The sequence below is a fragment of the Heloderma suspectum genome, chromosome 10 (assembly GCF_057233095.1).
Source record: "Heloderma suspectum isolate Gila_16-S chromosome 10, 16-S_ref, whole genome shotgun sequence".
Taxonomy (NCBI): Eukaryota; Metazoa; Chordata; class Lepidosauria; order Squamata; family Helodermatidae; genus Heloderma; species Heloderma suspectum.
Window position 1 is genome coordinate 44,332,812 of NC_139467.1, and position 13,055 is coordinate 44,345,866.

At 47.5% G+C, this 13,055-nt stretch overlaps 1 protein-coding gene across 10 annotated transcripts in view; it reads left to right on the plus strand.

Annotated features, from left to right (window-relative positions):
* MACF1 (microtubule actin crosslinking factor 1) overlaps positions 1–13,055 on the plus strand; it is a 334,205-nt gene that overhangs the window by 194,460 nt on the left and 126,690 nt on the right. For all 10 annotated transcript variants that reach the window (XM_084816162.1, XM_084816155.1, XM_084816156.1 and 7 more), the window contains 7 exons: positions 1,727–1,960; positions 7,191–7,421; positions 7,670–8,206; positions 9,550–9,726; positions 10,230–10,353; positions 10,645–10,853; positions 11,973–12,290. In XM_084816162.1, the coding sequence (XP_084672288.1) occupies positions 1,727–1,960; positions 7,191–7,421; positions 7,670–8,206; positions 9,550–9,726; positions 10,230–10,353; positions 10,645–10,853; positions 11,973–12,290 (1,830 nt within the window). The remainder of the gene's footprint in view (positions 1–1,726; positions 1,961–7,190; positions 7,422–7,669; positions 8,207–9,549; positions 9,727–10,229; positions 10,354–10,644; positions 10,854–11,972; positions 12,291–13,055) is intronic.

Genomic DNA, 13,055 nt, shown 5'->3' on the forward strand with positions numbered 1-13,055 from the left:
ACCATGGTCGATGGTATCGAAAGCCGCTGAGAGCTCCAGGAGAATCCACAGGGTCGCACTCCCCCGTCCCTCTCCTGGCAAAGGTCATCCCACAGGGCGACCAAGGCAGTTTCTGTTCCAAAACCAGGCCTGAAGCCCGATTGAAATGGATCTAGATAATTCGTTTCATTCAAGAGTGCCTGGAGCTGTCCTGCAACCACCCGCTCAAGCACCTTGCCCAGGAAGGGGGTGTTGGACACTGGCCTATAATTGTTAACGTCCTCTGGGTCCACGTTAGGCTTTTTCAGGAGTGGTCTGATTACCGCCGCTTTTAAAGAGGCCGGCACCACTCCCTCTCTTGAGGAGGAATTTACAACCTCCTGGACCCAGTCAGACATCCCCTCCTTGTTTGATTTAATAAACCTTGAAGGGCAAAGGTCAAGCACACAAGTGGTCGATCGGACTTGGCCAAGCACCTTGTCTGCATCCTCAGTAACTGAAACTCATCCAATAAAACTGGACCAGATGGTGCTCTGAATGCCTCTACCAATGGGCCTGTGTTAATCTGGTGTCCAATTCATGACGAATCTGAGCGACTTTATCTCCAAAGTGCCCTGCAAACTTGTCACAGCGTGCAACCGAGGGTTCCAAAGGCCCTCTCCCTGGCCCAGAATGTAACAGGCCACGAACCATTCAGAAAAGCTCTGCTGGACGACACTGAGAAGATGCGATGCTGGTGGAAAAGAAGTGTCTCTTTGCCACCTTCACCTCCACAGAGTAGACTTGATAGTGAGTTCTTACTTGTGTCTGGTCAGACTCAGCACAAGTTTTCCTCCACCTGCATTCTAGCCGTCTCCCCTGCTTCATTGCCCTCAGCTCAGGTGTATACCTGGTGTATACCAAGGAGCTGGCTGGGCTCTGCTCAGAGGGAGAGGGCGCTTGGGCGCGATCATGTCAACCGCCCGACTTGACTTATGTCCTACCTGTGTGTTTCCCACAGACGTCTCTTTGGCCACTGTGTGAATAGAATGCTGGACTAGATGGACTGATCCAGCGTGGCTCTTCTTATGTTCATGGTGTGACCACAAAACAGCTTAGGGCCAATTTGCCAGAGTGTCGTCTACCTTCCCTCATGCTCCATTGGCACACTCTCTGCGTCAGCAAGGACGTGTGTGCAGCCAAGCTTGGAGAGACAGGATTACTCAGTGGCTGTCCCTGCAATTGACAGAACCGATAGAACTTCCCTTGGGGGCTCACCACAGTCTTAGCAGGCTCCACAAGTGTGAGGGGGATTTTAATCTCAGTCCTGGTGGGCTACCACAAGATGGAATTTTTCATAATGGTCCTTTCCTTTCAGTGGTAGTTGTTCTTAGTGGAATTGTAAGCTGTCATGCTTCCTGCAATATCCCCAAAAGGTGCCTATAGTTGATATGCATATTTATTTTGGTACGGATTTTATTGTTTTAATAGAAGGTTTAAGGGACTTTTTTTTTTTTTAACTACTAAGAAATCTGGATGGGGTGTGTTATAAATGCCAGCTTTAAATAAATAAGCCAGATAACATTTTAGAAGGCTGTCATTTTTATCATGCTGGCTTTGTATATGCCTTTTTGTTTTTACTGTGTTGGTTTTATACTGTATTGTGTTTTAGAGCTTTGTATTTTAAAATTGTACAATGCCTAAAGAATTTGTTTTACAGGCGTCTTATAAATATAATAAATGTCATTCTTTTGATTTTTGCCATTAGGACCTGCAGAGAAGCATGCACAGCCGAGCAGCTTCCTTTGCAAGCATCTTGAAAGCAACGGAGGAGTTCCTGGAGGAGAACCGAACAAAGCTAGACCCCAGGGAGCTGGCATCCCTGCAAGAAAGACTCTGTCAGGCTAAGGAGCAGTACCAGTCCCTGCAGGAGAGGGCGGAGGCAGCTCAGAAGGAGCTCGAGAGTGCTGTGAGCACTGTGGTGCAGCAGCAGACAGAAAAGGTAAAGTCCGTCTGTCCTTCCTTTATTTTCCCAGCGCAGACAGAAGGAGGTCAGGAAGGTCTGCAGCCGATATGGGGACAAAGAACCTCCTTGGATTTAGGAAGGTGCTGGATAAAGTTTTGGAAAGCTCGATGTGGTCCGGTACTCTCAGAGTTGCAGTAGCTGCACTGTAGTCAGGGCCCATGGGGCTGAGTGAATCAGGAGGCCTGGGGGTGGTCAGATAACATATGATTACCAGGAGAGTTGGTCAGGGGTGGTGGTGGAGTTTAGCCCATTCAGGCCAGCAGACCGGAAACATATAAGCAGAGCATTTCTAGCCAGAGATGTTGCGTGATCAGGAAGGACCAAGTGCCTCCTGCATCCTCCTCCTGGGCAGACCCCAAGATAGCCACCTGCAGCCCTTTAGTCCAAGCAAGAGCTCACCGGAGCAGTCATGAGGCTGTTCCTTCTTGCTTTGGCCTCTGTGTAGGAGGATACCCTGAGAGGGCACTCTCACCCGCTCCATGGGCAGGGCCATGCAAATGAGGTTGGGTTTGCCCCCTCCCCAACCAGTTTGAGCCCTGCCTTCTCCACAAGGGCAAGGCTCCTCTTCCACCATTGCTAGCTCTGAGCAACTCAGCCCATACACTTTCCACCCTCCGTTCCTTTGGATTAGCTAGACAGGGCAACTCTCAGAGGGATAGGAGCCAAGTTACTCCATTGCAACAAAACCAACAGAGTATTGTGGTGCCTTAAAGACTATCACATGTATTATGGCAGCCTTCCTGAGCCTGGTGTCCTCCACTTGTATTGGACTACAAATCCCATAATCCCTAGACAACATGGGAATTGTCATTCAACACATCGGGACTAGGGGCCACTTCATCAAATTCATCCAGTCCTATCCTCAATTGGCAGGTACATGGGAATTAGAGAAAAATTAAATGTCAATGAAATGCAAAATTTATGCTCATTAACCATTCAATTAAAGCTTAAATATATAGTATCATAGAATAGTAGGGTTGGAAGGGGCCTACAAGGCCATCGAGTCCAACCCCTGCTCAATGCAGGAATCCAAGTCAGAGCATCCCTGACAGGTGGCTGTCCAGCCTCATCCTGAATGCCTCCAGTGTGGGAGAGCCCACCACCTCCCTAGGTCATTGGTTCTATTGTCGTATTGCTCTAACAGTCAGAAAGTTTTTCGTGATCTTCAGTCGGAATCTGACTTCCTGTCACTTGATTCCATTATTCCATGTCCTGCACTCTGGGATGATCAAGAAGAGATCCTGGCCTTCCTCTCTGGGACAGCCCTTCAAGGACTTGAAGAGCGCTATCCTATCTCCCCTCAGTCTTCTCTTCTCAAGGCTAAACATGCCCAGTTCTTTCAGTCTCTCTTCAGAGGGCTTTGTTTCCAGTGCCCTGATCATCTTTGTTGCCCTCCTCTGAATCCTCTCCAGTTTGTCTGCATCCTTCTTAAAATGTGGTGCCCAGAACTGGACACAGTACTCAAGATGAGGCCCAGCCAGTGCTGAGTAGAGGGGAACTAGTACTTCCCAGGATTTGGAAGTGATGCTTCTATTAATGCAGCTCAAAAGAGCATTTGCCTTTTTTGCAGCCACATCACATTGTTGGCTCATATTCAGCTTGTGATCTACAACAATTCCAAGATGCTTCTTGCTTGTAGTGTTGTTGAGCCACCTATCGCCCATCTTGTAACTGTGCATTTGGTTTCTTTTTCCTAGGTGCAGAACTTGGCATTTATCCCTATTAAATGTCATTCTGTTGTTTTCTGCCCAGTGCTCCAGTCTATCAAGATCCCTTTGAATTTTGTTTCTGTCTTCCAAAGTATTGGCTCTCACACCCAATTTTGTGTCATCTGCAAATTTGATCAACATTCCCTGCACCTCCTCCTCCAAGTCATTACTAAAAATGTTGAAGAGCACTGGGCCCAGGACTGAGCCCTGCAGTACCCTGCTCCTTACCTCTCTCCAGTTTAAGCAGATCCCATTGAGAAGCACTCTTTGAGTCCAATTCTGTAGCCAACTGTGGATCCACCAGATCGTTGTTTCATCTAGCCCACTTTGAGCTAGTTTGCTCATCAGGATACCATGGGGCACTTTGTCGAAAGCTTTGCTGAAGTCGAGGTATATGATGTCTACAGCATTCCCACAGTCCACGAACAAGGTTACTTGATCCAAAAATGAAATTAGATTCATCTGGCAGGATTTGTTTTTGACAAATCCATGTTGGGTTTGAGTCATCACTGCCTTGTTTTCAAGGTGCTTCCAGATGGATTGCTTTATCATCTGCTCCAGAATTTTCCCAGGGATTGATGTCAGACTGACTAGTCTGTAGTTCCTAAGTTCCTCCTTTTTGCCCTTTTTGAAGATAGGGAGATTAGCCCTTCTCCAATCATCTGGCACTTCCCCCAGCCTCCATGATTTCTCAAAGAGAATAGACAGCGGTTCTGAGAGTTCTTCTGCAAGTTCCTTTATTACTCTAGGATGCAGTTCATCTGGCCCTGGAGATTTGAACTCATTCAGAGTATTTAGGTGTTCCTTGACCAGACGCCTATTGATCTCAAGCTGTATTTCTACCCCTTCAGCCTGTACTTTGCCTTTGCCAGGGGGGGTCATAGACCCTCTTTTGGGAGAAGCCTGAGCCAAAGTAGGAATTGAGCACTTTTCTTTGTCATCTGTCATCATTTCGCCATCCTTATTTAATAGCTGAACCACCATTTCTTTCCTCTGTCTTTTACTATGCACGTAGCTGAAGAAAGCCTTTTTGTTGCTTTTACCATCCCTTGCTAACCTCAGCTCATTCTCAGCTTTAGCCTTCCTGATGCCATCCCTACAATTCTGTGCTACCTGCATGTACTCTTCCATTGTTGCTTGGCCTTCTTTCCACTTCTTGTATGCGTCCTTTTTTGTTTTCAGGTCATCTCTAAGCTTTTTGTGAAGCCACATTGGCTTCTTCTGTTGTCTTCCACCTTTTCTTCTTGTTGGAATTGTTTGTAATTGTGCCTTGAGAATTTCCTTTTTTAAAAGCTCCCACCCATCTTGGACTCCTTTTCTCATTAGAGTTGCTTACCATGGGACCTTACTTATTGTATCTTTGTTTTGAGTTTATTAAAATCAGCTTTTCTAAAATCCAGGGTAAGCGTTTGACTACACTTGGCTTTTGCTTCCCTTAGAACCAAGAACTCAAGTATAACATGGTCACTTTCCCCCAGAGTTCCTGTAACTGCTTCTTCATCCACTAAGTCATCTCTGTTGGTTAGGATCAAGTCAAGGATAGCTGATCCTCTAGTTCCTTCGTCTACTTTCTGTAGGAGGAAGTTATCTGCCACACAAGTCAGGAATTTCCTGGAGGGGCCATGTTTTGCAGAATTTGTCTCCCAACAAATATTGGGGAAATTGAAGTCCCCCATTACTACTACATTATGCTTCCTTGAAACATTGGCAATTTGCTTTTCCAAAGTTTCATCCTTGTCTTCTCCTTGATTGGGTGGCCGGTAGTAGACTCTGACCACCAGGTTCCTTTTATTCTTTTCTCCATTTATTTTGATCCAGATGCTCTCGATGGGGCTACCAAGCTCCTCCTCCTGTATTTCTGTGCAGAGATACGTATTTTTCACACATCGTGCAACCCCACCTCCCTTTCTGTTCCTCCTGTTCTTTTTGAACAAGTTATGTCCTTCAATTGCTGTATTCCAGTCATGAGAGTCATCCCACCAAGTCTCAGTTACACCTATCAAGTCATAATTCCCCTCCTGTATTAATAGTTCAAGTTTGTTCTGTTTGTTTCCCATACTCTGGGCATTAGTATATAGACATCGAAGACCATGTGTTTCATAGTCTGGCTCTCTTCCTACATGTTTCTGAAGATTATTGGGAGCTATTAGAGCCATCTGAGGGGCCATAAGATATTTCGGATTACCTGCTCCGTGGTAGGAGATAGTGCTCTGACCTTGGAAGGGGGAATCAGAGCTCCGACCTCCCTCTCCATCACAGCCAGTGCAGAAAGAACCATGCCAGCTGCTCTCCAAGGTTGAAGGGGGCATTTCAGTAGGTAAGGTGACCGGAGTGGCCAGGATACGAGTTATCCTGAGGCCTCTCCAACTTCCTTCCCTCTTCCTCCGAGGCGTCCCAGTTAGACAGGCAACAAAGCTCGCCTAGTGACAAATGCAGGTGAGATTGCCTCCGCTGCTCCTCCCACCCTGCATAGGCTGATCATAAGCCTCTGAGTTCGGGGGCCTACGATCATTAAGGGTACAACCCATAGGATTGTGCCCTTAGTAATGCTAGGATTATTGTGTTTTCGCCAGCTACTGTTTTTGTCAATGGTTACTGTGTTTGTTACTGTGTTTATATTATATATATATTCAAGATTTACCATGCAGTCCAATCCATGTCTACTCAGAGGTAAGTCCCATTAATTTGAGTGGGGCTTACTCACAGGTAAGTGGGTATAAATGGCAACATTAATTGAATTGTCACAGATTGTGCCATTTCATTGCCATTTGACCCCACTTTTACATTGTTTCCCTTCATAATTATGGGTTTTTCCAGAAGGCATCTTGTGCTACTAATGAGAAGGCATTGTGTAGCTATTCTGTCCTTTCTTAACAAAGTTTCTGTGGTAAGTGAGAAGATGAGCAGTGGGAAAACACGGGAGGGTTATAAGTGGAAAATGATGTTGTTATCTGGACCCCTGAGAAATCCAGTGAACAAGGCAGGGCCATAAAAGCCTCATCTGGAAGCACCCTATGTTATAATAAATTTGTTGAAGAAGCCACAAGACTCTCTGTTATTTTTTCTAGATAGGACATGCAGAGAACAGGGCCATCCAGGGTATTTATTATGTCGGCAACCTGGAAACAGAAACTGGGTGTTTGATTTCTTCATTAAAAACACTTAAATGTATAAAAAATTATTGTGGCTTGAAGGTGGTCTCAGTTTAAATATCTGTAATTCTGTACAGCAGGTGGTAATGTTAAGGTGATTTATACACCTTATTCCATCTTTGCCTGGGAGGGGGTGGCAACCCATAAAGGCCACTATGGAACGCAACATTGGCTCAGGGAACTAGGTTTTGTCCAGTCCTAGCCACCCAGGCTGCTAAAAGCATCCCATTCCACAGCTGTGCTCATGTGCAGATCCCATTCATTTCCATGGCATTTGCACAGGAACAAATCCTAATGGATTTGTGGTTTGTAATCTATATGCTGTTCTCGAAATTTTGTTTTCAGGTTAGAGCTGTCAAAGACTTTGAAGAGAATCAGAGTAAGGTTGAATCCCTTCTCCATTGGGTGGCTTCACTGGAGCAGCACAGAGAGTTTGCAGAAGAAGGTCAGCTCCACCCAGTGGGACAAGTAACTGGAGGGCATGGAGACAGAGGAGTCCAAGATAATCTTGATGGTCAATTGATGGAAGTGGACAGAGTTGAAGAGGACCTCAATTTGCACTACGAAAACTTGAAGGTGGGAGGGGTTTGTTGGGTGAAAGGCTTGGGTTCAAATCTCAGCTAAGCCATGAATCCATTTGGCTTTAAGTCAATGTCTCCCATAAATAAAATAAATATAGGGCTCCCAACCAATTGGAAGAACTGCAGAATGGTAGAAGCTTCCCCCTCTTCTGGAGGGTAGCTGAGGCTTTCCCCCCTGGCCTGAAAGTGCCTAGGTTCTAATTTGCAGGTGCCCGCATTAAAGATGTGTTAATGTTTTTTCAGGTCCTCCACCAAGAGCTTCTCTCTCAGCAGCAAGACATCATTCTAACCACTCAGTCAGCCCAGGCCTTCCTGGACAAGCAAGGCCACAATCTAATGCCAGAGGAGAAACAGAGATTCCAGGGAAGGCTAGAAGAGCTGAAGGATCAATATGCTGCTACCTTGTCTCAGTCAGAGCTGCAGCTCAAGCAAGCACAGTCGCTCCGGGAAGAGCTGCAGAAATTTTTGCGGGACCACATGGAATTTGAGGCCTGGCTGGAACAGGCTGAGCAGGAGTTGGAGAAGATGCATGAGGGAGACTGCAGCCTTGAATCCCTTCAGCCTATGCTCTGCCGACAAAGCAGCTTCTCCGAAGATGTGATCTCCCACAAGGGAGATCTGCGGTTTGTTACTATGTCAGGGCAGAAAGTGCTGGATGCAGAGAAGATGGTGACTGCTGAGGCTGGAGGGCCTCCAGTGCCTGCGGTTGTAGCCACTGGAACCGTAGTGGAGAGCAAGTTGGATGATGCCACCAAGAGATACGGTGCTCTCCACTCCAAGGTACAAAAATCATAGGGCTCTTTTGTTGTTGTTAAAAAGGTGAGCTATAGATCCAGGCTGAAGCGTCACATAGTGTGCCAGAGTTCATCATTCCCAAGGCTTAGTGCAGGGGAGTTGAACCTCTTTCAGCCCGAGGGCCAAATTCCATTTCAAAGAAGATCTTGGGGAATGCATTCCAGCAGTGGGCAGGGCCAAAGGCAAAGCAGGTGAGGCCAAATGGGCAGGGCCAAAATACCAAAAATACCAGCATAGCGCACACTCAAGCTCTTGCCGTCAGCGCTTACAGCTTAGGAGAGGTCTGCTGACCTTTTAGAATGGGGGGGGGGGGGAGGAATTGCACAAAACCTGGGAAAACACCAAATGGCCAGTGGCTGGGTGAAAGGGGCGGAGCCATCTGGGGAGCCCCAGAAGGGTTGAATTGGGACCCCAGGCCTGAGGTTCTGCACTCCTGGCTTAGTGTGCTCCTGTTGTACCACTGAGTCTTTGTTACATGTGCAAAGGTACATATTATTACATGTCAGTTTGTTCATAGCCTTTGTGATTGCAGCATATTAGAAAGTAGGCTGCCCTCTTGCGTATCCATCTGTGCAATGTCCTATATCATGAGGTCATTTCGGCTGATTTTCATGACCTTCCTCTCATCTTCATGGATGAACTATGAGGTGATACCCATATTGCTGTAAGCCACCTTGGGAAGGCTTCTGCCCGTCATGGAATATTATAAATAAACAAACAAACAAATAAATACATACATACATACATAAAATATTGGGGTCTTCTGTATATGTTGTAGGATGTATTCACCCAATAGTAGCTGCCATTCCCTTGGGTAAGAGTAAGTAACTACGCTGGGGCAGTGGGGGCTGACTTCAGCCTTGTGTAGCCTACTTCTTTCTTTTTCTTCTTTACTAGAGCGCTTGTGCATGTTAAATTTACAAAGAGAGATCCCATACTCAGGGTTGTTTAACAGTGAAGGAATAACTACTCTATATAAAGTGACCCTGAGCATGCGCTCTTGCATGAAAAGGTCCTGCTACATCAGAGAGATCCACCTAGTCCAGTATTGTTTGCAAGACTCCAGACAACCAGAAGGCAGCTGTAGATATCCTGCAGGAAACTGGCCAGGAGCGTGCTGGTGGCCTGTGGTCTGTGACTGGCAAAGGTTCACCAGGATGTAAAGCACAGCATTCGGTGCCATGCTGTTACCCAAGAATCTTGAAATGGAGATAATGGGGGTGGGGGCTCATACATGTAAAACATGAACTTTGCTATTGAGCTACAGCCTTGGACGGATATCAGAAGCACCCAGAGCACCGTTGTCCTTTTCTCCCCATGTCTCGCAGTGTACTGCGCTTGGTTCCCATCTGAGCATGCTGCTGGATCGCTCTCAACAATTTCAGGATGTAGCAGAATCTCTCATGTCATGGTTGCGAGAGAGTGAAGAGGCCGTGGCGGATCTACTTTCAGAGCCCATCTCCTCAGACCCGGCCATTTTGCAGAAGCAGCTTGCCAGTGCCAAAGTAAGTGAGGGAGGCTCAAAGTAAGACACTTCTGGTCTAACCTTGGATTCAAGGTTGTTGGGGGGTTTTTTTCTTGCTCAGTAGTCTCAGAAGCAAAAACAAAGACCAAATGACATACATCTGCCTTTTTACTTGCTGGGGATTTGATCGAAAACTTTCCGTCGCATGGCTTACTGGAATAAGCCTGCCAGTTAGGAATTGGAGTTAGCATATGGGCTTGGTAGAACTGCTGCCTTTCTTGAAGTAGAGTCTCAGACATGGAATGTGTGATTCCCGTAAGAAGGAGTCCCAACATGCCAAAAGTGCATTTTCCTCAACACGGACTAACCACGGCCAGGCCACGTACTTCTGGGATTTGGGGCATGGTTGCCGAGGCACAGAAGGTGTGGATTCCAGGCAGGTGTGAGCTGCGGTATCTCGTCTCCTCAAGAAATTAACCGCCAGCTCTTTGGTACCGTCCTAATGCCACTGCTCTGCTCTCACTTTCTTCTTGATTGGAACAGCGCCTGCAGGAGGATCTTGCAGAGCATCAGGTGCCTGTGGAGAAACTTGAGAAGGCAGCACAGTCCCTTCTAGAAATACACAAAGCGCCTGTCCCCGACCACAGAGGGATTCAGCAGGCCACAGGTAATGGTGGGGACCGGAGAATGTTATTTAGGTCTCTAATCCTTGTTGCTCCAAGAACTCCCCAGGGGTTTGTGGGAAGAGGAAAGAGACATTTTGATTGTCCATCTCATGCACCCAGTTGCGTCAGCCTCCAAGGAGTGATATGCCTCGGCCACCTTAGGTAGCTTCTTATGTGTCCAAACAGCTCTTGCGGGGTGGATTCCACATAGCACATGGCATTTTGTATGGGCAATCCTCTGACTGTTTTAACCTTCCCCTGTGTAATCTGTAATTCATTTGGTGCTCTCTCAGATTCCATTGTGAGCCGTTTCCAGAGCCTTTCTTGCTGGATGGCAGAGCGTTCCGATCTCTTGCAGAAGGCCATTGCCCAATCTCAGAGCGTCCAGGAGGGACTGGAGAGCCTCCTTCAGTCCATGGCTGAGATTGAGAAAAACCTCCAGAAGGCAGATGTGGCTGCTTTCTCCTCCACCTCCATACAGGAGGCTCTTGCCACAAGCATGGTAACAGATTTTTCTTCACTTTCCATCCATAGTTTTCTTCTGAAGTAAGAATGAACTCCTATGCCCAAAGGAAGTCAGAGCTGGGCCCAACAGTGCGTCTGACTACACTTTTCATTTACTTAAGCATATTCCAAAAGCAATGAAAAATTAATGAAAAACTCACCAATTCTCATGTGTTATCAAGATATTCTAAAATGTCCATTACGCATGGGACATGCAACAGTGTTGCAGTGCATATCCCCAGCCCCTCAGAGGAGTGCTTCTAATCCAGTCTGAATCAGGGTTGGGAGACTTCAGGGGTGGGGAAGGGAACAAATGACACTTCTTTTCTCCCCACCCCAAGTACTTTTCCTCCTGGGTTTATGTAATGCTAGAGGGTTGCTGTTACCAAACCTGAGCGTGTTCTAGTGCTGTGGCGGTCTTGTGGGGAAACAGGGGCATGCAGTTCTGGAGACGAAATCATTCCTCCAGAGCAGGGGTGGGCTTGAGCAGGCCAGCTCCCTCTGGTCAGGATGTGTGAGAGTTGTAGTCCAAAACATCTGGAGGGCACCAAGCTGGGGAAGGAAACCAGAAGTCCATCAAAACGTGAGTCTGTCAGTAAAGTCTATGGTTGAGAGCAGTTGAGACACAGAAAACAGTGCCCCAGGCCCCAAGAAACATGGGGGGGGCAGGGGGAGAAGAGGGGAAACTGGCTGTCTCAAGCCCCTCATCGACTTATTGCCAGTATCGTGGACATCTGTTTTCGACCCTTCTCTCTCTTGGCTTAACTGCCACTAGCATTCTGTAAGCCCTCAGGTTCTCGTCAGGCCATTTTGGGTTTTTTTAAGTAAACATTTTAATTTCTTGGGTTAATTAACCCCTGGTTAGTCGCTACATGCAAACTGTGCCTTTGAATTAGGCTATTGGGCATTAGGCTGCTGTTGCTCATCTTTGTTCTTGTTGGATACTGTACCTGAACCCACCCGAAGGCAGAGCCCTAGCTGTGCAGGCTGCCGTCAGGCATGTGAGTGTTTAGAATTGCTCCTTCCTTTCAGTAAGGCTGGTTCCAAAGGAAACTTGCGGCCTTTCCCTGCCAGCAAGTTCTTCTCAGCAGGCGTGTCACTGTGTTTCCTTTAACAGAAGCTGAAGCAGGACATCGCCAGGCAAAAAAGCAGTCTGGACGCTACCCGGGAGATGGTGACCCAGTTCATGGAGACCGCCGACAGCGCCACAGCCGCAGCCCTGCAGAGCAAGCTTGCGGAGGTGACAGAGCGCTTTGGCTGCTTGTGGCGGCGGCAGCAAGAGAAGGAGGACAGCCTGAAGGCTCTCCTCCCCAAAGTGGAGCAGTTCGAGCAGCTCTCTGAAAAGCTGCAGCAGTTCACAGAGAGCCGGTCGCGGCTGCTGGCCTCGGGAAACCAGCCCGATCATGGCATTGCCCACTTCTCCCAGCAGATCCAGGTGAGAAGCTCCTGAATGATGGAGGCTGTTGGGCAGGGGCTGTTGCTTGCCAGTGGAGTGCATGGCTTGTAGGCAGCAGACAGCCCCTGCTCGAGCCCTGCATTGCCAGTGATGAGAGTCTCACTTAGCCAGACTTTTGCCAGGGGCAGCTGGCGCCAATTAGAGTAGACAAGTTTGGGTTGGGGAGACCAAAGGTCTGGCTTGGAATGAAACAGCTTTCCTTGCGGGGGCTTGCAGCTCATTCAGTGGCTGTTGAGGGCTCGTTGTTGAGACAAGAACAAAAAGTCATATTTGGGATGCATTTACAATTGAGCCTCATAACACCTGTGCAAGGGAGGTCAGTGTTAGGGCTTCCGTTGAACCACAGCTTGCAGGGCTTAAACCAGGAAAAAAATTGAACGCCAGAGCATGTGAAGTAGCAGCTCCGAACACATGCCTTTTTGCAACCACAACTTGCCTGGGATCAGGAGAAAGGTGTTGGGTTGCTGTTCATCTTTTTGCTTGCTTGCTTCTCCTGTAGAGGCATTATAGCCAGGATATAACCAAGCACACACTAGCTTCTAGCAGAGATGGCCATAAAGCAGGACTGTGTGTATGCCATGATTCTGGAGGAGTTCAGAAAAGCTGCAGAATGTGGTACGAGCCACTGGGTTCAGCTTCTCCAGTCTTGGAAACCCTTATGGTTGTGGAGATGTGGTTGAGAGTATGGGAAAACTCCAGTGACATCTCACAAAGCCAGGGCAGTGTTGGAGTAAGATTCTCAGT